We start from the raw sequence: 24,273 nt of genomic DNA, 5'->3' as shown, positions 1-24,273 counted from the left end.
CCCTAGTTCTAGGATGCCCAGAGTTGAGGCTGAAGGGGGACTTTTAACTTTGCCTTTTTAGAAGTCCTACAAAAACACAGACTGCTGCTCAGGCCCAGGGTCAAGAGGACTCTGGAAGGAAGCAGCGCTCAACCTGAACAAGATGCTGCTGCAGGGTCCGCCTGGGGACATCCACGTGGCTCTTCCCTGACAGAAGCAGCCGTGGCAGCTGAGGCCTACGACTGTGGTACCCTTCTGCTGTGCTCTCCGAGTCCCTGAACTGAGGTAAAGAGGCCAGTGTCTTCAGGACTTTAGAATAAGAAACAGGCTGGGGCACTCTTGGAGCCACTTGAGAATCTCACTTTGCCAACTACAGCTGGAGCCACTCTGCTGAGTAACCAGGAGGGCTTCGAGTCTGGTTAAGTGAGGAACGGCACTGCTGGAAGTCGAGAAGTCAAGAAAGTCAGTCTGTTGAGGAAGGGACAGAGAATGCAGACGTGGGGGCTGGCTGACTGTCATGAAAGAAGTAAGGGAGATGAGGGCAAGGTGGGAACCAAGAGGAAAGGGGGAGAGAGATGCTGAAAGGAAAAGAGAACCCCACGCCTGCTCGGGTGGTGGAGACGCATGGGTACCAGCTGCATCCTGAGTCTGCTGTGGAGAATGCAGTGCTTCTCGGGGGGCCCCACTCATAGACTTGTGAGACTAAACACTGGGCAAATCCCCCAGGACCCAGGCTTCCATGAAAACTGACGAGGAGAACATGGTACAAGAGGGCATTGCATCGTCTCACCCTGAGTCGCTCTCTCTGAATTTGACTGTCAGACGTGGGGGGCACGGACCCCGCTGGGGTCTTGGTGGTGACAGAAGCGATGCACGTGACAGCCTCCCTGCCCATCATCTGCCCATCCTGAGCAGGGCTCACTGGAAGGGAGGGAGCCAGCGTGGATCAGGTACTTCAAGCAGGTCCCTGTTCGGGCCTCTGTCTCTGCGGGGCAGCGCCTTCCATCCTCTGTGGAGCTAGTATACCGATGAATCTCTGTCTTTCCCCGGTCTCACTAAAGGCAGTTCTCTGGAGGGAACCTGGAGCTTGCTCACACTCACAAGGAAAGGGATAATGACAGCTCTGTGCAGTGTGCTCCCGGGTAGTCTAATGGCAGGATTTCAGTCGTGAGCCGCTGCACAAGGGCGGCTTGCGATGCAGAGCCGGTAACCTCACATCGTGCAATGCCTCACATCTGGGTGATCTGGTACCAATGGTTGTCTGCACGCGGCTTTGTGCAGGGGAAGGACAAGGTGCTCGGGGAGGCTGCCCAGTCCACCCTTCCGGTGCTTCTCCTCAGCTTCTGGCCCCCCTGCCCCATCCTGTCAGGCTCTCCAGGCGGTGAAGAGCCTCCATGGCCTCCTAGTGTCACGCCCACGTTCCTCGGAGATACTTTCTGATCCCAAGAGTGGCGGAGCCCCAGTCAGCAGGATCTGCTCCCAAGATATGATGTCATTTCTGTGAGCAGTCTCCAAACTATTTTTCCAGTTGGGAAAACACCCTGCCTCTGGGAGGAACATGACCCCGCTGGCCAGGCACCACATTGGTTGTGAGCTGTCACCCTTCTAGTGATGGTATCAGCCCTCACTCTGAGGGGGACCAGCTTCATCTTTCTTACTCATCCCAGAGGCCAGCAAGGGGCCACGATTATTGATGGTTCTCCTGGCCTGTCCTGGGAAACATCTCAAATCTGTCCACAGCAGAGTGAAGTGAAGAATCACCCCTACCCTGGCCTCCAAGGGGTCCACAGATTCCGTAGATCCAGGAAAGAAGGAAACATCCTGAAGGTTCAAGCAAGGTGACTAATGAGTTGACATACAATATTGAGGCTGGTTCTAGATCCCAGTCTTTTTTATTCTTTGGAGACATTCCATCATCTTGATGGGATTAAATTCACAGAATCAAAACTTCCTTGGAATGCACTGATGCTTATGGTCTAGTCCCAGCCCCTGACCCCCAAGTCCTAGATGCAAAGACTGAGGATGAACATTCTGTGCCTGGAGAGGAGGAGGGAACTTTTTGCAGCCTCTTTTCCCTTCACAACAGTGTCCTGCCTCACCCTTCACTGTCATGTCTCAGGAAGAGCCACCTCACATGGGCCAAGGGAGCTGGGCAGGACTTAGGAGTGGCTCCTGCTGCCGCTGCTGCTGCTGCTGTGCTCAGATGAATCCATGAACTGTAGCTCACCAGGCTCCTCTGTCCGTGGGATTTTTCCAGGCAAGAATACTGGAGCAGGTCGCCATTTCCTGCTTCAGGGGATCTTCCTGGCCCAGGGATTGAAGCCATGTCTCCTACATCTCTGGCATCGGCAGGCAGGTTCTTCACTACTGCACCACTTGTATTTACAATCAGGAAATATGCAGCAGCCCTGTCCTTATGCCATGGTTACTGGAAATTCTGTGGTTCGTCAAGGCCTTGCTGGAAGTGGGTTTGTCATGGGAGGCTGATTAAAACAACAACAACAATAACCCAAGGGTTCCAGAGCTCTGAGTCCAGCAGCATGTAAACAACATTATTGAGAGACTTGCAGGGAACTACCGGGAAAACTGAAATCAGTTGTTAATGCTGCCTCTGGGAGGTGGGACTATGGGCTGGGAAGGGAGGTCAGGGGGATAGTCACTTTTTCTTACAAGCTGTTCGGTAGTGTTTGCGTCTTTAACTACGGGAACAAGAGGCTTCATGGGAAGAGGGTGGAAACGATCTTAGGGTCATAGTTGACCTGTGCGTAAGCCAACTGTTCAACATTGCTGTGTAACAGAGAGGGGAAGCAAAGTGCAAATGAAAGATTCATATTAACAGACCCAAGTGGTTCTTCTCCCAGAGATGTCTCATCTCTTCCCAGTGGGCGTGGTCTGTTCAATTAATATGAGGGACAAACAGGATGATGGAGGACTTGGAAGAGAGCCACAAGGAGGGAAAAAGAGGTAGGAAAGGATGGAAAAGGCTACAAGTGTATCAGGATTAGAGGAGAGTGGTCGGCTATGCCAGGGTACCTGGGCTGCCGTCCTGGGGGTGAGGTCAGGGTGAGCTATTCATTCATGGTCAAAGATCTTGTGCCCAAGATGTCTTCAGATTTTGTGGCCTGGGTGGGCACGGGAGGTTCTTGGAGGTGAACTTCAGGGAGCAGAGGGTGAAGAGATGGAGAGAGGGTGGAGGTGCAAGTAGAAGGAGCTAAGAGAGCCAAACCACAAGGATACCAAGTCCCACAACGAGCTCCGCAGTGGCTTGGTGGAGGGTTCAGGCTCAATGAAGTAGCAGTGTGTAGCCCAAGGGAGCTGGAAAGGCTGCAGCTGATGGTGGGACCAGAGTCTCCAGAGTCTCACTTTGTCTCCAGAGTCTCTTTTACTGGGAGTAAATTATACATAATTCTACATGAAAGCAGAGGCTGCGACTAAATGACCTGGGATCAGGCCTTCACAGCCCCCAGATTCTATCAAGTATTTTCTTCCTGGGAAGAAAAATATCAAGTATCAAAAGGAAGAAAAGGAGCTTTAAAACAAAGGTGTGCAAACAGGTGGAGTTCTAGAAGTCAAGAAGCAACTTTGAATCAGCATCTGGAGCATGCCGACGTCCTTCTCTTTCCTGACACACCTTGAGCCTTGGTGGCTTCCTGCCACTGGCACCTCCCCACCCCTTCTGGCCTCCCCTCCTCCCCTCCAGCCTGTTCACTCTTCACTCCTCTATGCCTGTCCCCCTGCTCAAAATCTCCTATCAATCCCCACCAAGAGCAGCTGGAGTCCAAGCTTCTTGGCCTTGGGTTCAGGGTCCCTGGTGCACACCAGGCTGCTCTTTAACCAACTAAAGGGAAGATGGATGGACCAGCAATCACGTGTGCAAAGCACTCTCAAAGGTGTCTCAGCATCAACACCACGGAGTTTTCTCTTTCTCTATCTACACATCACCCTATGTACATACCAACCACACACACACACACACACACACACACACACACACACACACAGACACTATACATGGAACCCCTCCCAACGTCCCCCAAAAGCCCTCCAGTGATGTTACTGGGTTAATCAATCTAGAAATATGACTAGGATCCAAAATGCCCCCGTGTCACATCGCAACCAACTCTGGGGCTCAGTGTGCTGGCTCCCAGCCAACAAGCCGCTGTTCATGCTGGCAAGGCATGGTTTAAAAAAGGAACGGCTTCTATAAGCTCAAAAGAATGCAAGGTGGCAGTCGAGGCTAGGCACTTTCCGCTTGAGTTCACGGGGCACCTATTTTGGTGAGCTGGCCTCCCCGACGGGACGGCGAGGGATGCAGGGCTGGGCCCTACCTGGCTGCTGGAGCATCAGCATGTTCTGTGGCGAAGTGTGCACAGGCAGTGAGCGGGTCCTTTGCACAGAGCTGTGGCTGCGGCTTGGCATGCTATTGCTGCCCCCGGGGTTGGCGAACCAGAGGGTCTAGGGAAAAACACAGAAGCAGAACCCATCAGTCCAGACACCTGGGGGTGGGGATGAGAGCAGGGCCACCAGCCAGAATCCAGGAGGCAGGTACCCTGGGAGAACTCTCTGCTAACTTCTGGGAAAGAGCTCCTAGGCCAGCGCAATCTGTCTGCTTATTTAGAGAGAGGGGCTTTAGATTCCATTCATTTTATTCAACACTACCCCTCAGCCCCAGGCTCTTCTCTAAGCCTCAGCTTAATCTGGACACCAATCTCCCTCGCTGGCTCCAAAACTCTTTTTATCCCTGCTGTTGTCTCTGCTTTTCCTATCACTTTTCTAGGAAATGGGGGGAGTTCTATAAATGTCTGCAACGAAGAGCACAAACTATTTCAGGGCTCTCATTTGATTTTCTCTTTGAGGTTCCTAGAATTTACTACAAAGGAAGGAGGAGAAAAAAAGAACCTCTCGGCTGGCAGCGAGCTGGCACAACTCAGCTTGTGTGTTTGTTATGACGCGGGTGTCCTAGCGCTGCTTTCCTCCTGGATCCATCTGGTGGCTTCCCACAATGGTCAAGACTGGGGTTTTCTCCTACCCTGGGCTGCTTCCCCGGGGGAGTGAATCCTGCCTGTCTTGCCAGGAACGGTTTCCTGTTTTTTAAAACCAAGCTGTCATCCTTTAGTTTCTCGTGACAAACCCAGAACCTCAGACTCACTCGGCGTCCCTCTAATCCCAGCCCCCAGCCGCAGAGCCCCACAAAGCAGGGGCTACACGGGTGGGAGGCATTGGGTGCGAGTGCGGGGGAGGGACTCCCGAGACGATGAGCCAGGGGACTGACGCTGGCTCTAAATCCCATAGCGAGAACCTCTCGGCAGCGTGGCCTTCACTGACTGATGGCCTCTCTCAGTCTCCTCCCTTCCCTGTAGGGTTTTCCACCACAGCTGGGACCATGTCAAAGGAGTTATCTGCCTCAGGTATAAACGCTAAGAAAGCTCCTTAGATGCTCAGGCTCCTCTGGAAGCCAAACCTGGAAGGCACTGGGATCTGCTAGGGCAAGTTGAGGATCAAGGCAAAGATGAAATAGGTCTTGCATTTCTTCCTAATGGCCACTCTGGGCAGGGCCCCCAAGTTTACAGTGGCCTTGGAACAAATCCCCATGGTGCCAGGTGCCGCCATGGCCTTGCTTTATCTCCTAGAGAAACTGCAAACAAACCTCTGAAGCATAGGGGCAACTGTCTTCAACCTAGCCCCTCTGCACTTCTCCCTTCGCCTTCGGGTCACTTAGGGGGATGTCCTGAGCCTCAGGCCCTGAGCTTGGCTGGCCCACCCTCCTCCCGGGGGCGGAGCAGACCTGTCTTCCTTGCTTCATGATGGTGGGGTTGGCTGCGGTATTGCGCTGGGTTGAGCTGACGAATCCACTGGAGCCCAAGAGGCCAAGGCGGGCGGAAGGGACATTCCGCGAGGGGATCTGGTACTGGCGTGGGTTGCGTCTGCCCATGCCGCCACCCACAGAGCTGGCTGTCGGGAGGGAGTTGGACTGCCCAAAGCCGCGGCTGTTGAGAGTCAATAGAGAAGAACAGAGGTCATCAGTCACCCCCGGCCCTTCCCAGCCCCCGGGATGCCTCCCTGGGATCTGCTCACACTTTGACATGCTCAAGACACCGCATTATGGGGGGGAATCAGGGCTCTATGATTAAAATGGTAGCTAAGAACTGAGAGCTAATATCAAGTGCCCTGGGACTTTCACATTGATTCTTCAATCCTCACGACAACTCTATGAAGTAGGCACTCCTTTTACAGTTGGAGAAGTAAAATACAGAGCTTGATAATGTCTCAAAGGTCACACAGCCATTAGGGGGCAGTGCTGGAATACGAGCCCAGAAAGTTAACCAGTGTGCGCTTCAGCCTTCTTTCCTCTGTGTCACAGGCCCTGAGAACCCATGTGCCCATCCAGAAGCCACACAGCAAAAAAGAGGCAGCACCAGGATCCAGGCCCCTTCCAGCACACCAGAGTAGGTCTGTCTGCTGTCGGTCTGAGCAGCAGACTCGGGAGGAGTGGCCTCTGGGCCCCACTTGGATGTAAGTTCCTGGGCAAGGGATGGCATCTGTCCTCATCAATCCCGCAGGTCCCACGCCTGGATGGCACAGCTCCTGGCAGTAAAGGCAGGGTGAACAAGAGAATGGCTCAGTCTCTGCCCTCATGATCACCTCTCCAAACGGCAGAGCGGACCCCAAGTCTGGGGCTCTGACTCCCGGGTTCACAGGAGGGATATGAGAATGAAGAGGATGATGGTGGCCGGCTTCCTGGACCTAGGACACTGACTGCTTCCTGCTCCTCAGGCCCTCCCTGTAGAAAGACCCGGAGGTTCCATGCTTCTCTAGGGTCCACGCAGAGAGGAGGCTGGGGACCCGTGGCCTCACGCTCAGACACCGCGCTCCCATTGGTCCGGTGACCTCAGCGCCGAAGAACTCGTCCTCTCCGGCAGGCCTCAAGTTCTGGGAGGGTGCACAGCCACCAGCAGGGCTTCAGGAACCAGCACATTCTTTCCAAGAAGAGTCAGCTTTAGTCATTCACTGATGTCTCAGTCGAAATGCTTTACCTCCAATGGCCACAAGATGGAACAGACTTGCTTTCGCAGTCACACAGGGGAGGTTCCTACCAAGCCCGTGAGGAGACTCCAGGAAGATAGGGCTGACGTAGTTTAATCCTATGACGGGGGAGGGGGGCACTGCAAATCAGTTATTTCCTGAGAAGGACAGCGTTATGTGTGTGATGGGGTGGAGCACCTAAATCATCAGCATGGTTCATCTCGGAAAGGGGTTCTTCCTCAGAATTCCTAAATTCCCCAGTGAGGGGGAAGGGGGAAGAGAATTCCACAGTGAGCTGATAAGCACTGACTTTTGGGCTGTGTTTTACCACTTCTAGGCTTTTCTGACCAGATTCCAGTCAGAGGCTCATCCCCATGAGGTGAGGAGGATACTCATGGGTTCTAAGTCTCCTTATCTCATCCTTTCTCAGATTTCTCCACTTCCTTCCTTCTTTTACTAAGGTTTAAAATGTTTGGTTTGAAAGAGGAAATTCGGGCCAGGAGGAGGAGAAATAATTTCACGCAATGGGAGAGACCTCCTTTGGAGAATGGACAAGTGACAGGTGGGGACAAAGATCAAGTGGCTGTTTTCTTGGTTTTTGTTTTTGTTTTTTTTTTAAACTACAGAAACCAGTCCTTTGGTTTTTGGAGTCAGAATTTTGGCCACCTGGTAGATGATTTAGTATTCTGCTAAGACTTTTCCTTATTTAGTGCAGATAGCTTTTTTGCTCATTTTCCTTTTTGGTTGGATTTTTTAAAAGTTATTTCATATGCAAAACAGAGCAGTCAGCAAGTGATGCTAAAATAATTTGTGCTTCCAGGAAGGCAAGACTATATTCTTAAGCAATATAATGTAGGCAGAGGCTTCTGTAATGGGATGCTTAGTCATAGGAGAAAACGTGGACTCCTAAAGTTAGGACTCATGGAGCTGGTAGAGCTAACATTTTGGGGATAGACTGCATGCAGGTGAGAATTTGGTTAGGGTGTCTTTCTAATGACATTGGGTCTCACTTTGGAGTCCTAAGCTGATTACTATAAAGACAGACTTTTTGAGGGTTGCCACTGCTGGTAACCAGAGTGAAAGCTTAAGTCACTTAAGATCACTAGGCTTAATGAAATAATCATTCTTTCCTCAGCGAGAACTCAGTGACAAAAGTTTTTATTTCTCATTCTCTTACTCTGCTCATCTGCGTCTTTCTCTGCTTTCTTAAATCTAACCAACTGATTTCATTACCTTGAAATGCATGAAAAGACTGATAAAATAACATTAATAAGAATCAATTAATTTGGGATTTGTGATAGTTCAAGGAAGGACTGGGCTGCAGTTACCTCTGTATTATGGGGGAAAACAGTCTTTGAAGAAAATTAATAGCATAACAAGATCCCAGAGGTAATATTTATGGAAACAAATTATTTCCTAGAATTTTTGTTGTTGTTGAGTTGCTCACTCGTGTCCTACTCTTTGTGACCATGAACTGCAGCATGCGAGGCTTCCCTGTCCTTTACTAAATCCCAGAGATTGCTCAAATTATGTCCACTGAGTTAGCGATGCCATCTAACCATCTCATCCTCTGTTGCCCCCTTCTCCTCCTGCCCTCAATCTTTCCCAGCACTAGGGTCTTTTTCAATGAGTTGGCTCTTCACATCAGCTGACCAACGTATTGGAGCTTCAGCTTCAGCAACAGTTCTTCCAATGAATATTCAGGGTTGATTTCCTTTAGGATTGACTGGTTTGATCTCTCTGCTGTCCAAGGGACTCCCAAGAATCTTCTCTAGCACCACAACTCAAACTTTAGCAACTTCCAATTGAACATCCATGATCAATGATTGAATTTACTCTAATCAATATAAGGAGGTCCAATCCGGCAAATCTTGAGTTAACCCAATTCAAGCACCAGTTAATAACACTCTACAGAAATCAAGGTTAACAGGCACTCAGATGTGGACCAAGGACAAAACAGGGCAGACAGACGAGCAGATGGCACTTTGCGGAGGAGAAGCAAAGAGCTTCAAAGTTCTCTCTTTATCTTCAACTTCTGAATTCTTTCTTTCTCTTGGAACTTGTCTCCCAAGGACCTGGTTTGCAAGAGGGATGTGGATCTTCCTCTTTCTTAGGGGATATTGCTGCGCTTACAAGAAGAGGGAGAGTCTTAGAGAAGGGGTAGCCCCAGGAGAGAAGGCTAAGGAGCAGGCCTGGCCTTTCATCTGGGCCCCAGGAATCCTCAAGGTACACTGGTGGTCCAGTCCAACCCTCCAGGGAGGCTTGGGACCAAGGAGCTTGCTACAGAATATTGTTTTATCTGGCTTTTCTGCACATCATCTGGAGACCAGGAAAGTGGCCCAGCAACCGTAGTGCTTAAGAATACCGACTCTGGAGCTGGTATTGACCTGTCTGGTCCAAATCCTGGATGCCTCCCGACTCCCCTGTAAATTGGGGTTAATAATAGCCCCTCTACCTCATATGGTTGTTGCAAGGATTAAATGTAATAGTATTCTTAAGTGCCTGGATACTCACTTGGCACAGAGCAAATGCTAAATGTTTGTTTAATAAATAACTGTGTTATATATGCTGGAATATTATAACATTTCAATTTTTACATTAATTTTTAATGAAGACTTTTCTCAAATTCCAACTGGCCTTATCTTCCTGAAGTACTATAAAACAGTGATGTTTCAAGGCACATTTATGCAAATAAATGCCAAACATTTTAACAACACAGACAGAGCTTCTACATATGCACTGAGAAATGAATTCAGAACTTTCTAGGTGCAAATGATAAAAATAATTATTTATATGCTCATGTTGAAAAGAGTAAAAAAGGATGTTGATTTTTCAGCATGTCGGCACCATCATTCTCTTGTCTCCCCAAGACACCCTGTTATTGTTCAGTGGTTCACTCCACCCCTCCCCATGATTCCTCCCCTAGATTGGCACTATAATTCACCTTTAATATGCAACTGGATTCTTCAATTTAAAACCAGATTAAAGTAATGGGTTGTAAAGTACAATGAGGCTTTTTTAAACTGCATCCAAGAAGCTGAAGTACTATGAAAAATCAAGAATGGTACTGCTCTACTCTTAGATTGCAGCTCAGACCAAAATAGACTAGCACTGGGCTCTTCACCCTGCCACCAACTATAATTAGCTTGTCTGCAGCAAGAAGGGAGAAAAAATTACACTACCACTTAAGGTGCAGAGAGAACAACCTGTTTTTGTCCTTTCAGAGCCCCCTGTTGTGGATAAACCACCAAGTGTTTTGCTGGCACTCATTAAGTTGTACCCGCTCCCCACTCCATACCCATCTGTACTAATAACATCATTTTGACCATGTAAATTGAGTTGCCAAAGATCACATTCAGCTCTTCCTCTGGGAAGTCCTTCCCTCTACAGCCTTTTTCCCACCCCACCTGTTCAAGGAATGTGGTCTGAACTTGTCAGAGGACATTCTAAGAAACAAGTAATGATGCCCTGTGTAGTTGTGACCCTGGAACCCAAGCAGACAGTGAGGTCCTGGAACCACCATGCATTACAAAGACTGAAATCCCAACATACTTTCTTTGCTGTCGATATCCTGATATATCTAGAAGGGTTTTCCGAGGGAAAGACCGAAAGAGCTTCTGCACCTGCTGTTTCCATGACAACAATCTTTTTTTCTGTGTCTCTGTAAATGCCTGCAAAAACAAACAGGACTTTTTAATGGGTGACGCAACCTGGCATTAGAGGGAGAAACAAGCAATTAATAGGGGAAATGTTGGAGTCCTACAGTTGCCTTTTCTTCACCTTGTTTCCAACCTGGTCCAAATAGCAGTCAATTTCATTTGAGAGCCTCCTGTACTGAAAATTCAAGTTATTTGACATTGGAGGTGCCTGGTAAGGTACGTGCATTAAGCTTTTGGCAATCCTCAATTTCGATGGCATTTCTGGCAGATCCCTACCCTCCTTCCTCTTTCCCCTGACTCCACTCTGGACTCTATTTATTAACCAAGAATGAATTGCAAAATTGATTGTTGACCACTCAGGCTTTTGCAGGCCCCCTGCATTTTCATAATCAATGGAAATGCTAAACCACTCCAAAAATCAATCTTTTTGATGGTGTGTGCTCACCCTGGAGTGGTCTTCAGGGCTTCAGAACACAGAGTATACACTGTACGTGTTAGGACTTCGCTGAGAAATCTCCAGTTACGGGCCCCATGTGCTACACGACCCCAGTGCACCGATCATAACCTAAATTTTGTCTAAGGCTTAGGAGAATGGATAGATCTGATGTCTTCTCAAGTCTTTTCTGGTAAAATTGGTGTTTGGGGAGGTTTCGTCTACTGCCCCATACATAACACTCTCCCATCAATATCATGTGTCCTTCTGGGTACAGCTGTGTACTCAGTGCAGCCCAGGGAAGGACTTCATGGGGCTGTAAGTCCCCAAGGCAAGGACTCTCAAATTCAGGATATATTAGGGTCCCCCCAAGGAGACTGTTAAATCTAGATTTTGGACCGACTCCCACACACCAGAGCCTGATTTCATAGATCTCGAGAGGAGTCTAGGGGGGTTGTGTTTGCAGCAAGTGCCCAGGGAATTCTGCTGCAGGTAGGTCATGGCCATGTAATGTTCTAGATTGGTGAGGATCACACACACAATATAGGAACTCCCTGTCAAGTGTGTAGAACTGTGGTCCATGTGCTGTCATAAGTCCACCAGATCTGACTAATGAGCAGTAACAGTGATGGAGATACCATACCCAAGTAGTTTTGTCAATAAAGCATGAAATAAATACTTTTTAAGTAGCAGTAAGTGATTACTTAGAGTAATAATAAACTACATGCCTGTTTCCCATAAAGGAAGCAGATTCCTTAAACAGAGAGAAAAGAATGACAGCTTAATGTTCTTCTACTGACACTTAATCTTTAAAGACCTGAACACAAGAGAGCTATGTGAACAAAAGCAAAAAGATGTTAATCATATTATGGGAAAGGTACTGACGATTTGCAAAACCCTTCCTCCCAGGTAACCTTGGCCAGATGCCACTGAGGACAATCATCAAGGAGGACTTCCCCACCAGGCATTCAGTGCCCCATTAGAGAAAAAGGTGCTGATACCCCTTAAGGTGCATGGTGAATGGTCTCAGGGCTAAAAGGTGAGGATGTGCTTCTCCTCTATGGTCCCTCTCATTTGCTGATGATAGTAGGTGAATGTTCAGCTATACATGAGTATCTCCAAAACTTGCAAAAGGCAAGCATTTCTGCTAGACTAATAAAGGGACGGGTAGATTCTGCTTTTGACTAGCTTAGTCAGCCAAGTGTTGAGCAACAACACAAGATGCCGGCATGCAGGTCAACATGACCTGGGGAGCAGAGTCCAGCTCAGTGGTCAGTAGAAGGCTCTGGATGCAAATGGGCAGGGCTCATATCTCTGCACATCTTTATGCAGGTTCCTCTACCTGAGACTCAGCTCCTTTAACTCAGGACAGCAATACCTTATCAAAGGGATGCTGTAAGGATTCAAATTAATTCACACATGGAGGGCACTTAGAACACTCACAACACACCTAGTTTTTCATTGTGGTGCACGTGTTACTGCCCACAGACACCCTCACCAGGTTTTTCGGCTGCATGGACTAGCCCTTTGGTGGTGGCGCATGAAAGTCCATCACATTTGGTATTCAACCATCACCTTTAACACCAACAAAAGACTTCAAGGTCTCAAAACCACAATATCAAGTGGGTCTGGAGCCAGCCTGTGCTTCCAGGTGACAAAGGAGTAAAGGGGTCACTTTACAGATGTGCATTCAAAGTGCTGCCGGGGACACTGGTTCATATGTGACATTTCCCACGGTGACAAAGAATACCCAAGAAGATGGAAATGTTTACGCCCCCTCAGAGAGGTCAGGTCATCCACTCAGCACCAGGACATCAAGACTCACAGTAACTGGGACTGTAGATAGGAGTGGGACCCTTAGCAGTGCTGAGTGTGTGGCTGTTCTCAGTCCTGGAAGACACTGCTCAGAGTGGAGCTAGACTATGGGTGGCAAGGAGTGATTTCTGAAAGCTGGTTCCTGTGCATGTCTGCAAATAGCACTCCATTGTGGGAGCTCTGCTATCGGCTGGGAGGCCAATACTTCACCCCAGCCCGCTCCAGGCAGCTCTAGGTGGGGCTGGCAGAGCTTCTTTGGGGCTGGAGGGGAAGGAAGATTACACTCTCCCAAATGCCCACACACAGCCAGTCAGCCACTTCTGAGTCCTCTGCCCCTCTCAGGCCCTGACTCAGGCGTCTGTACGGAGGCAGATGTGTCTTACAGCTCCCGTGGCTGGATAACAAGGCTCATGAATGGGGCAAGGGCTCATCTTCAGGGAACTGTCCGTCTAAGACGGTGAGGAGCTGAGAAGCCTGGGCTTGTAATCCAGGAGGTGAAGTGATGGACTTCAGAAATAAGATTCAGAACATTCTTGGCCTTCCTTTTATTGTTCTGGGGAGTGGCTCCTTTGTCCCTGGGGAGGAAGGAAGGTGTCTTGGCTTGGTCAGCACCCTCCCTTTCAGCAGCTGAACAGCCCGATTGGGCTGTGCAAGGGGCCCTGTCTCCCGGAGCCCAGGGGAGTCTTCATCGAGGATGGAGGCTGTGCCTGGACAGGGCCTTCCGGGGAGGGTGGGCTCAGCACACACAGAATACCCTCAGGCTGTGGAAAATTATTCAAATGCCTTTCTTCTTTCTCAAACTCAACTAATACAAGGCCTTGCACAACATTTTCCCCTCCCAAAGCAGTGCACAGGCGCCTCCGTCCTGACACGAAAGCAGGGACAGACTGGCATGAGTCCTATCTGCCCCGTGATTCCTGTCAGCGAGGCTCCTCCGCAGCAGTCGGGAGAGAGAAGCCCACACGGTACCACCTTGGCACCTAGAGCTTGGCTTCCAAGGGAGTAAAGGGGAAAACACAGAAAGGAGAGCCAGGGTGCAGAGGGAGCGTGCACAAAGGCAGGAAAGTGAGCAGCACCAGACCACAACGTGGGCGCTACGGGCCAATGAGGATGCCTGTGCACCGCCCAGCAGAGGCAGCTGGAGGACTCGTTATTTCGTCTCCTGGGCTCAGCAGACTGGAGATGAGGTGGAAGGTAACTCGTCCTTCAGTGTCTCGCAGGCTCAATGCTGAGCGTGGGTGTGGGAGCGGAAGCAGGGTTCCGGTTTGCTTTTTCAGAAGCTTAAACGCTTGGCGATCGGTAGCCCCCTAAGCCCACCCCAAGCGCCCTCCTCCCCTCCAGCGCTGCTCCATCCACCTGGACCCCTCTCTGTTCTGCCTCCTCGTGGAACAAGTCTCTCCCACTAAGGCCCTGTTTGTCCTTCAGGTCTAGTTTGGAGGCAGTCCCTCTGGCCTCTAAAGAAGTGCCCACCGCACTTCCTGGGCTCCAGCCCCACACTGGTGGCCTTATGCTCACACGTGTGATGACCTGTTTTCCTTTTGTCTCACCCACTTCCCTCCTACTGGAAGCCCACCAGCCGGGGGCAAGGCCTAGATGCTTTATAAATACCTATGGAATGAATGAACTCTAAAATCCATCTCCTGTTCTGGCCTTCCCTTCTTTCGATGGCTTTTTGCTGGCCTAGATGAGAGCTGTGTCAGGACTGGACGCTAAAAAGGGTGAGTGGGAGTTCACGGTGCTGTCAGAGGAAATCGCAAAAATGCGGGTTTCAGGGATGGGGAGGAGGGGCTGGGATGGAAACCCAGTGGGAGACCACACACCTGCGTGTGAGGGGCAGGTGGAGGCAGTCACAGCACAGCAGGGCCGACGGTGCGGAAAACCAAACAAGCCACCAGCAGCAGATGCCCTGTGGGCAGCTGGAATGTGGGAAGTGTGGATCTCCCCTCCCCGGGACCCACTGGACTCCTGGGGTTCCAGCTACCAGCATGGCAAAGCCCAGGGGACTTGGAGGCCTTTACCATCTTATTTTCACATCTAAGTCCCACGAAAAGATCTCAGTGACCTAGGCTTATCCCGTCCTAAGTTTTCTAAAACCATGACCCTATGTAATTCTCTCAGGGGAGGGGCACCCAAGAAGCCACTGGGATCCTGCGTCTGAGGCACAGCTGCCTGTCTCCGCCACATCCCTTGGGACAGCCCTGGCCAGGACCTGCCTCGCTCCATCAGGGTCGCTCCATCATTGACCTGAGGGTCTGAGAGGCATAGCATCAGCCTGACTTTTGTCAAAATGACTGAGATTGTCATACTGAGTGAAGTACGTCAACAGAGAAAGACAAGCATTATATGATATCATTTATATGTAGAATCTTAAAAAATAGTACAAATCAACTTATTTTTATAAAAGAGAAATAGAGTCACAGATGTAATAAACAAACATGGTTACCAAGGGGAAAGGGTGAGGAAGGGTTAAACTGGGACAGTGGGACTGACATATACACACTACTATATATAAAATAGATAACTAATGAGGACCTCCTGTATAGCACAGGGAACTACTCAATACTCTGTAATGGCCTATATGGGAAAAGAATCTAAAAAAACAGAGGAGTTATACATATATATGTATAACCGATTCAGTTTGTTGGATAGCAGAAACTAACTCAACACTGTAAATCAACTACATGCCAATACAATTTAAAAAAAACTTCCTATAAGAATCAGAAATCACAACACAGCAGAAAGCCCTCAAACCACACACACACACAGACACACAGACACACAGACACACACACACACACACACACACACACACATTATTTGTTCTGAACACTCTCCCCTTTCTCCCCGCTTGTTCCACCCCAGGCTTTGTCCCTCAGAAGCTTCTCTCAGGCATTTGCCTTCATGTCAGAGCTCAGTCGAGGTGAATCCCTGAACACCAGAGTAACACATAAGCTGCATTTAGGTTTGAAGTCACCACAGCTGAGTTCTGCTCGAGCTATTATTAATGACTGTCTACTCCTCAAAGACAAGATGTCAGAGACCCAAATGATCACCTCACAGAATCTCTGAGAACTACTTCAAAGGAATGAGAAAAAGCAGTTTCATGAAACCTGTCACTACTTACCTCATGGATTAGACATTTGTCTATGAGCTGTAAATAGGAACTTATATTTTCCTCATCGGGTCTGGAGACCAAGAGTTGTGTGCACACTGGGAATTAAAAAAAAAGAAAAGGATAAATTAGAAAAATGCACATCTATTCTAACCCCTGAGATCTGCCTCCGATTTCCTTTCAGGACCAATATTTTGAGAGGTATGTGTGACTGTGGCTTTACGTCAGCTTCACAAAAAAGGCCAGGAGGCTCCTCGTTCCACTGAAGTCAAAGGCTTGGTCACCACAGGAGCCCTTGCCTCCAGAAGCCCCTTTGGTTAATTCCACGCATACCATTCTATATTAAGCCTTCTGCAACCCGGCCCGAGACAGACACTCTGGGAGAAGAAGAACGCAGCAGCGTCCCGAGCCCTGTCTTTGAAAGGGCATCCTTTGAGAGGGAGTTCAAAGACCCTAAAGACCATCAGCCCTTATCAGAGCAGGCACCATCATTTTATGAATGAGCTGCACATCTCATTTGGGGGAGTGAGGCTGGCACACCTTTTAGGATGTGAGGTGTGTGGGCATGCACATGAGTAAGGAGCCTGCTACTCATTCACTGGAGGGTGATTTTCTCAAAGTGATACCCACACATTTATATATACACACAGGTTCACCTACACGCCCAAGTTCAGAGACAGAATCACAGCACACACACCCCCTGGACAGCTCGCGGCCATGCTAGTGTAGTTCACTCTATTCCCATCCGAAAGATCCTGGTGTTCTGCTTCTGATGGGAATGTTTAGAAGGACAGGTGGAGATGGTTAGATAAAGACATCAGTTAGAAGTAAAAATGCCTTGCTCTCAAGGAGATCATGCTTAAAACCTGGGCACCATGATGCCTTTCTCTCCCTCATCCCACATACCTGATCTGTCACAGAATCCCATTTATACCATGCCTTGGCATGTAGATTTTTCAGTATAACACTGTTGGTAATAACAAAACATGGAAACCGCCTCTATATCCATTAACTGGGGCCCTGTCAAATTACGGTTTATGCATATGGGGAATAGTATGCAGCCTTTAAAAAAGAATGAGACTTTTGTATAGATAGAAATATTGAAAGCATATAATGTAAAAAAAAGCTGCAGAGAAATATATAAACAAGACCTGTTTGTGTGTATAAAGGATGCTCATGTGCTTATATATAATTACAGTGTTTCTGAAGGGATATTCCAAAATGCTTACAGTGACTACCTCCGGGAAGGAATCTGGTAGGGCCAAGGGTGGAGGTGGGGGCTATTTTCACCTTTCATCATTTTTCATCTAGCTTTGATTTTTATGTTGAGTGTGACTTGATTTCATAATTTATTTGAAAGCAGTTAAATTTTAAAAAGCAGCCATGCCACAGGAATGCAGAGCCCACATGGATCGTGTCATGGGTAAGGGGGTGAAGTACAACATTCTCAGGTAACCAGCTCACTGGTACCTCCAGCAGGGGGTCATCCACTCTAATCCACACAGCAAGGAGCCCCTTGGGGGTAGGGAAGACTGAGAAAGTGAGTAGGGGGGACCCGTGCTGACCATGAAGTAGGGCTGGCATTTCAGCTCCAAAGGATGCTACAAGTCACCTTCTCTGAACCAGAATTCTACAGATCTGTCTTTCTAAGAACACATACCACCAGGAGTCTCTCATTGTACCTATGTAAGACTCAGGTGTTCCCTTTCTTTTGATGAGAGCTCAGTTCTTTAAAATGGTCTGAAATATTGGACAATAGAAAACACACTGTTCCCCCTTCCCAGAGGAAAAGTACTGGCATTCACTACATTTTTTAAATAATCAAGATTTCTTGAGAAACACCTGCTCAAGCACAGATTAGCGTTGGACACGATAAAGGATACGTGCCTAAGGGTCTGGCTCGGGGCAGTCACGGGTAGAAGGGGTGCTCACCCCGGGACCATGTGTGAATTCTGTGTTGCCCCACAGACACAGGCAGCGAGGCTGTGGTACCTTGGGTGGCCTGTAGGAAGCCTGCCTTTAGCCTGAGAGTCCAAAGGCCCAGTGAGCGGTCCACCAGGAGGGCCCTGCGGGCCCTGATCTGAGGGAAGGGGAGAGATGGGAGCCAGGGTGAAGGAAGAGGCCTTGGGGGGGGTGGTTTGTCAGAGAGCTTGGAATCCAGATCCAAATACCTTCCCCTCTCTAGGATGCACTTTCCCCATCTGTAGAATGGGCTAATGACATGGACTTTGGCAGTTCACCCCACACCCAGGGGAAGTCCATGGGAATGGGTAGCTCTGGTCACGGGTGTTGAGAAGAGAAAAGGGCAGGTGGGAACACTGGGCTTTACCTTTCCCCATGACACGTGTGAACTGCCCGGGGAGATCCCCCTCCGGCAGCGGGGTGACAGCCAGCTCCCCGTCACAGCTGCTCAGCTGGTGTGGCTGGAGCCCGCCACTGGCCCCGGCCGAAGCGGTGGCCGAGGCTCCCGCGGCCGTGGCACTGTCTTTGCAGTCCGGGCTCTGGCTCTCGGGGCCCATCAGCGAAGGCGGGTGCGGGGCCTGGGGCTCCCGGCGGCGAGCCTCTGGGGTGGTGCTCGGTGAGCTGTACGCCTTGATGGGGGTCAGGATCATCTGGTGCAGCTCCTGGAGGGGGAGGCGCAGGTTGCCCCCCTCAATGATGTCCTGGAGGGTCAAAGGGAGAAGACCTCTGTTAGGGTCAGGAACTGGGGTGACCCACCTCCATGCCTCCCCGACTCTGCCTGGAGCTATTCTCAGATGGGGCTCGTGGCTGCTGACAGTTTCATTAGAACGTTCTTTGGAAGATGGGACGGTTTACAATGTAATCATTCTGGGGACGTCCCTGGTGGTCCAGTGGTTAAGAATCTGCCTTACAACGAAGGGGACATGGGTTTGATCCCTGGTCTAGACTAAGCTCTCCTGGAGCAACTACTGAGCCCATGAGCCACACTTAGAGAGTACATGTGCCAAAATGAAAGATCCTGCATAACGCAACAAAGATCCCAAGTGTCGCAACTAAGACCAAATGCAGCCAAATAAATAAATGTTTAAAAATTAAATCATTCAATATTAGCCCAGGTAGAAAAATTGGAAAATACATACATGTATAATGAGGAAATATAATCACTTTAAAATCCCACTAAGATGATGACTAAAATGATTTTGGTATATTTCCTTCCCTGGCATCCTCTGTGCCTTTCTTTAAAGTGCATTTGATATAGTTTACATCATACACTTTAGAAGCTACATAACAAAATTATACAGGGTCACATGGCGGCTTCCTGTCGTATGATTTGTTTCAGATGAAGGATCCTGCTCATTCACACTTTCATTCAGCCCATGACAGAGGCAACACAGGCATGGCTCGAAGCGCGACGCTAAGACAGATGCCTGGGTCTGATACAGCTGTGTGCCCTTGGGTAAATGACTTAACTTCTCAGTGCTGCAGTTTCCCTGTGTATAAAATGAAGGTTACTGTAGTACCTGCCTCATTGGTGGTTGTGGTGAGGTTAGTATTTGTAAAGCTACAGGTTCCTATGTTATGTGGTTCTTTGTTAAGTTTATGTTTTGGGTGCTCTGACCTACTGTGCCCTGAGCTAGTTGGTCTGGGGGGATGGGGATAAGGTGGGAAAGCTGTTAAGGTTCCCTCGGGGAACCTTACATCCTACCAGGAGATGAATATTCATCATGCTGGAGACTGGGAAGCAGGGTCGGGGTTCTGGGAGGGGAGGCTCTGTGAAGCGGTAACACTGGAGTGGGAATCCAACGGAGCATGGGCGGTAGGTTCCTGGGAAAGAGTACTCCAGGCAGAGGGCACAGTGGGGGCCAAGGCACCGAGGTGGGAGCCTGGAGCATGTGAGGACCAGCACCGAGGCCTGAGCTGGAGCAGAGAGGGCGAGGGGCGGGGTGGAGTGTGAAGTCCAAGGAGCCACAGGGCCTGAGTGCAGAGGAGTCAGCAGGCTGGGGCAGGGCTGCAAGAAAGTCTTCTACATGAGATGAGAAGTCAGGGAAGGTTCTGAGCAGGGGAGTGACAATGTTTTAGAAGGATCATTCTAGAGAAAAGTAAGTATTTTACACAAACACACCAACATATATATACATATTGAATATACACTATAGAGGCAGACCTTGGAGATATTGCAAGTTTGGTTCCAGATCATGACATAAAGTATCACTCAAATTTTTTGGTTTCCCGGTACCTATAAAAGTTATGTTTACACTACACTATATAGTCTATTAGGCTTCCCAGGTGTTGCTAGTGGGAAAGAACCCACCTGCCAATGCAGGAGACTTTAAGAGTCGAAGGTTCAATCCCTGGGTCAGGAAGATCCCCTGGAGGAGGGCATGGCAACCCACTCCAGTATTCTTGCCTGGAGAATCCCATGGACAGAGGAGCCTGACGGGCTACAGTCCATAGGGTCACAAAGAGTCAGACACGACTGAGCAACTTAGCACACAGCACATATAGTCCTAAGTATGTCATAGCATTATGTCTAGAAAAACCATGTACATACCTTAATTAAAAAATGTTTCATTGCTAAATAATGCTAGTCATGATCTGAGTCTTCAACGAATTATCATCTTTTCACAATAGTAACATCAAATATCACTAATCACACATCACCATACCAAATATAATAATGAGAATGTTTGAAATATGATGAGAATTACCAAAATGTGACAAAGAGACATGAAGTGAGCAAAAGCTGTTTGGAAAATGGGGCCAAAAGGCTTGTTAAACTCAAGGCTGCCACAAACTGATTTGTTAAAAAAAAAAAAAGGCAGTATGTGTGAAGTGTAATAAAATGAGGTATGCCTATAATGTATATAATTGTATGTAATACATCCATGACTTTATATAATGAAATTGAATCCTTCTGCACATACAGTTTGATATCCTGGGCATTATTTATTGGAGAAAGCAGTGAAAGTTGATTCTGATAGATATCTATCTGTCAGATGCTCACAGAAGTGCAGAACAGGATCAGATGCTTGGGGATGGTAGTCAAAGGCTGGGGGTCTCCCTGGTATATGTGGTGGGCTCTGCTCTCTGCCACAGTGCCGCCCAGTGCTTATGCAGCAAACCTCTCCCTAGGACCCAGGAAGGACCTTGACAATCAGGGCCCTGATTACTAATGAAGTATTTAATCTTCTGAGAGCCCAGAATAGCAAGAACATAATTTTAAAAGCCTGAAGCCTGAGTACCAGCCCGTTCCTGGGATCCTCTCTTATCAAGAAAAATTGCTCGATGATGTCAAGCAACACAAGCTGATGGGACATGATCATTTCTGCACCCAGATCTCCCATCAATCAGTCAGAAAGAGGAAATCTGAGGACGCAGGCCTGTTTCAATTCTGGGCAGCAAAACACCGACAGCCCGCCTGGTTGCTGGCGGGAACTTGCTTTGTGTGGGGGGGGTTGGAAGCAGAGCCTGAATTGTGCCTCGGCCTAGTTGGCACCCCAGGATTCCGAGGGAACTGAAATGCTAAGTAGCCACCAGAATTGTCTCAAACCTGGCCAGGGCCACTCTCCAGTCTATTTTAGGGGAGAAAATCCATTTTCCTTTTAAAGAAGTAGACTTTGCAGAGTCTACGCCCTTCCTTCTCAACCTGGCAGACAGGGCCATGGTAAGACCTGCCTGCAGCCCGTGCCCGCCAGCTCAATGCCTGAGTCAGGATACTCCTGGTCAGCCTGAGTTTTCCTGATGCTAGGCTGGACCAACCCTTTGCAGAGTCTGATGCTGTCACATGATTGGTCCCTTGACTTCGGACATGGTATCAGGGCAGGACCTGTGGAGGCAAGCTAGCTGACCCAGACCAAGAGCACCCCTGCTGCCTTTTCTGATCAAACTACGTGCCAACCAGACGACCCCTGCCTCGAGGTCCTCCAGTTCCTGCCAGCACCTGGGGGGTGAGGGGTTCTGACCTCCTTGTCCAGCCCTGACTGGGGAGGGGAAGGGAGATGAGAGAGAAGGGGTGAGGCTTCTTCTTAGGAGGAGGCTGGGCAGCCAGAGCTGGCAGGCTCCTCTGGGTGACCACATGCACCCCTGCTGTGCCATCCCATGTGGCAGTACCACTGAGAAGAGCAAATGGGTGCCTGTTGACTCTGTCAACTGCTACCGACCTTGCCTGCTCTCGACACGTGTCATGAAGGTTTCTGCAGTTACTCAGTGCTGGGGGAGGAGATCGAGGTTCTGCTAAGAGCTGAACTCCTTCAAACTGGGCAGATATACTTGTCCGAAGTTCAAATCTTCTCCAACGCTACTGGGGACACCCATACCGAAAAGGGAACCCATAAACAGTGAATAATGTCGTACACTTTCTGAAAATATCACAATCAGGAATCATGCTTAGCTTGGTCTTTTGCTTTGACTTCAAGCCACTGTCTCAGAGTTGTTTTTTCAGAGACAACCCCTGGCTTATGACCAGTAGGAGTGGCTCTGCTGATGCCAGCCTCCGGGCGGTGCACTGTGACCATTAGGTTGCATTCTTGACTCTTCAGAGCGAATTCAGGAACTTGAGGGCCCAGGTGGAGAAGGAATCTAGCTCAATCCAGTGCCCTCGACTGGCTGAGGGAACGAACTCCCATGTTGACAAAAACAGGGGATCAATCCAAGTCTCTATGGATTCTTTGTATCATAAATATAACTCTGCATTAGGAATTCAAAGAGGCAGAAATGAACACAAAGCAGAACAGCTGTCCTTTAACTACTGGGCGGAGCAGAGGTGAGAGTGGGGTGCGAAGGCTGGACCCTCCTACACGGCAGTCGGTTAGGCAGACACAGCTCGGGGCCGACAGCTGCAAGGTGCTCCATCCTACTGTCCCAGGCTTCCTGGCCTGGCTTTCTTAGGTCCTGGAAGAGGACTGGGTCAGAGCCTCTCTCGGGGCTTGTAACAGTCACAGGGTACAAACCATCTGGAAAATGGCAGCTGGTGGCATGCCCAGCGCTTATGCAGCATCCTGTTGCCCCATCCATCCTTCTCTCTGTGTGAGACGGACTAGACCTCTCACCCAGCAGACAGCACTCCTGTGTCTACTTAACTCCAACCTCTCTATGGGCTGGGCATTGTCAGACACCGGGGGGCTAAAAAGGATGACAGAATCCTCACCCTAAGATGCTTATGACTCCCGCGATGGACCCATACATTGTGAGGATGCTGTCACAATGGGGTGGCGGGGGTGGCGGGAACACAGAAGGGTGTGTGTGTCTCCTTTCTCCAAGCCAGGTTCCCAAGCTCAGAGAATGGTCAGTTTCACAGTTTGGGAGTCAACTGAAAAAAGACAGTAAATAAAAGCACATGGATGTGAGAGTTAGAGAATAAAGAAAGCTGAGTGCTGAAGAACTGATGCTTTTGAACTGTGGTGTTGGAGAAGACTCTTGGGAGTCCCTTGGACAGCAAGGAGATCAAACCAGTCCATCCTAAAGGAAATCAGTCCTGAATACTCATTGGAAGGACTGATGCTGAAGCTGTAGCTCCAATACTTTGGCCACCTGATGCGAAGAGCTGACTCACTTGAAAAGACCCTGATGCTGGGAAAGATTGAAGGCGGGAGGAGAAGGGGAAAACAGAGGATGAGATGGATGGATGGCATCACTGACTCAATGTACATGAGTTTGAGTAAACTCCAGGAGTTGGTGATGGACAGGGAAGACTGGCATGCTGGGGCCCATGGGGTCGCAAAGAGTCAGACATGACTGAGCAGCTGAACTGAACTGAACTGAAAAGCACATGGAAACATTTTCACTATTAAAGATAAAAAAATCTGCCCCAGTGACCGTTCTAATCTTACCTTTCCCACCAAACATCTTGAGAAGTCTGTACTGCCTCACCCCAAGGCCCCAGTACCATTTGCACTCCCCAGTTCTTGGGTTCCTGCTTCCCCTCCCATCTCCCTGAAACCCTTTTGCATCAGGGCTACCAGGGAGCTGCTGGTGGCCTGTTCTGTGGAGCAGTGTTCAGTCCTCATTAGGTGTGACATGTTCATGGCCCCTGATGGGACAGTCCCTCCTTAACCCTCCCAGCCTCTGGGGTCTGTCACTGTTTGATCCTTCCATGTCCTCTGGCGCTCCCCATCCAGGGACCATCCTCAGCTCTTATCACTCGTCACACAATTCTGACCATTTACACATAAACGACCCACAACCGAGTCTTTTGAACCCTTGTGGACTCTAGACTTGTTCTCTGGGCCACTGAGTTGCTACTTCCAGTGGGGTGTCCTCAGGTATTGCAGACGCCACTCATCAAACTCAAC

General features: G+C 49.2%; 1 protein-coding gene across 3 annotated transcripts in view; it reads right to left on the bottom strand.

The window, feature by feature from the left end:
- The window catches only part of SAMD4A (sterile alpha motif domain containing 4A), a 224,201-nt gene that overhangs the window by 12,709 nt on the left and 187,219 nt on the right, over positions 1–24,273 (bottom strand). For all 3 annotated transcript variants that reach the window (XM_065941860.1, XM_065941861.1, XM_065941862.1), the window contains 5 exons: positions 18,351–18,684; positions 16,034–16,119; positions 10,555–10,673; positions 5,765–5,966; positions 4,308–4,434 (listed from right to left, as the gene is read on the bottom strand). In XM_065941860.1, coding sequence (XP_065797932.1) covers positions 4,308–4,434; positions 5,765–5,966; positions 10,555–10,673; positions 16,034–16,119; positions 18,351–18,684 — 868 coding nt within the window. The remainder of the gene's footprint in view (positions 1–4,307; positions 4,435–5,764; positions 5,967–10,554; positions 10,674–16,033; positions 16,120–18,350; positions 18,685–24,273) is intronic.

This window comes from Muntiacus reevesi, chromosome 7, assembly GCF_963930625.1.
Source record: "Muntiacus reevesi chromosome 7, mMunRee1.1, whole genome shotgun sequence".
NCBI lineage: Eukaryota > Metazoa > Chordata > Mammalia > Artiodactyla > Cervidae > Muntiacus > Muntiacus reevesi.
The sequence above is the reverse complement of the archived record's forward strand: the minus strand, read 5'-3'. Positions and strand labels throughout refer to the sequence as shown.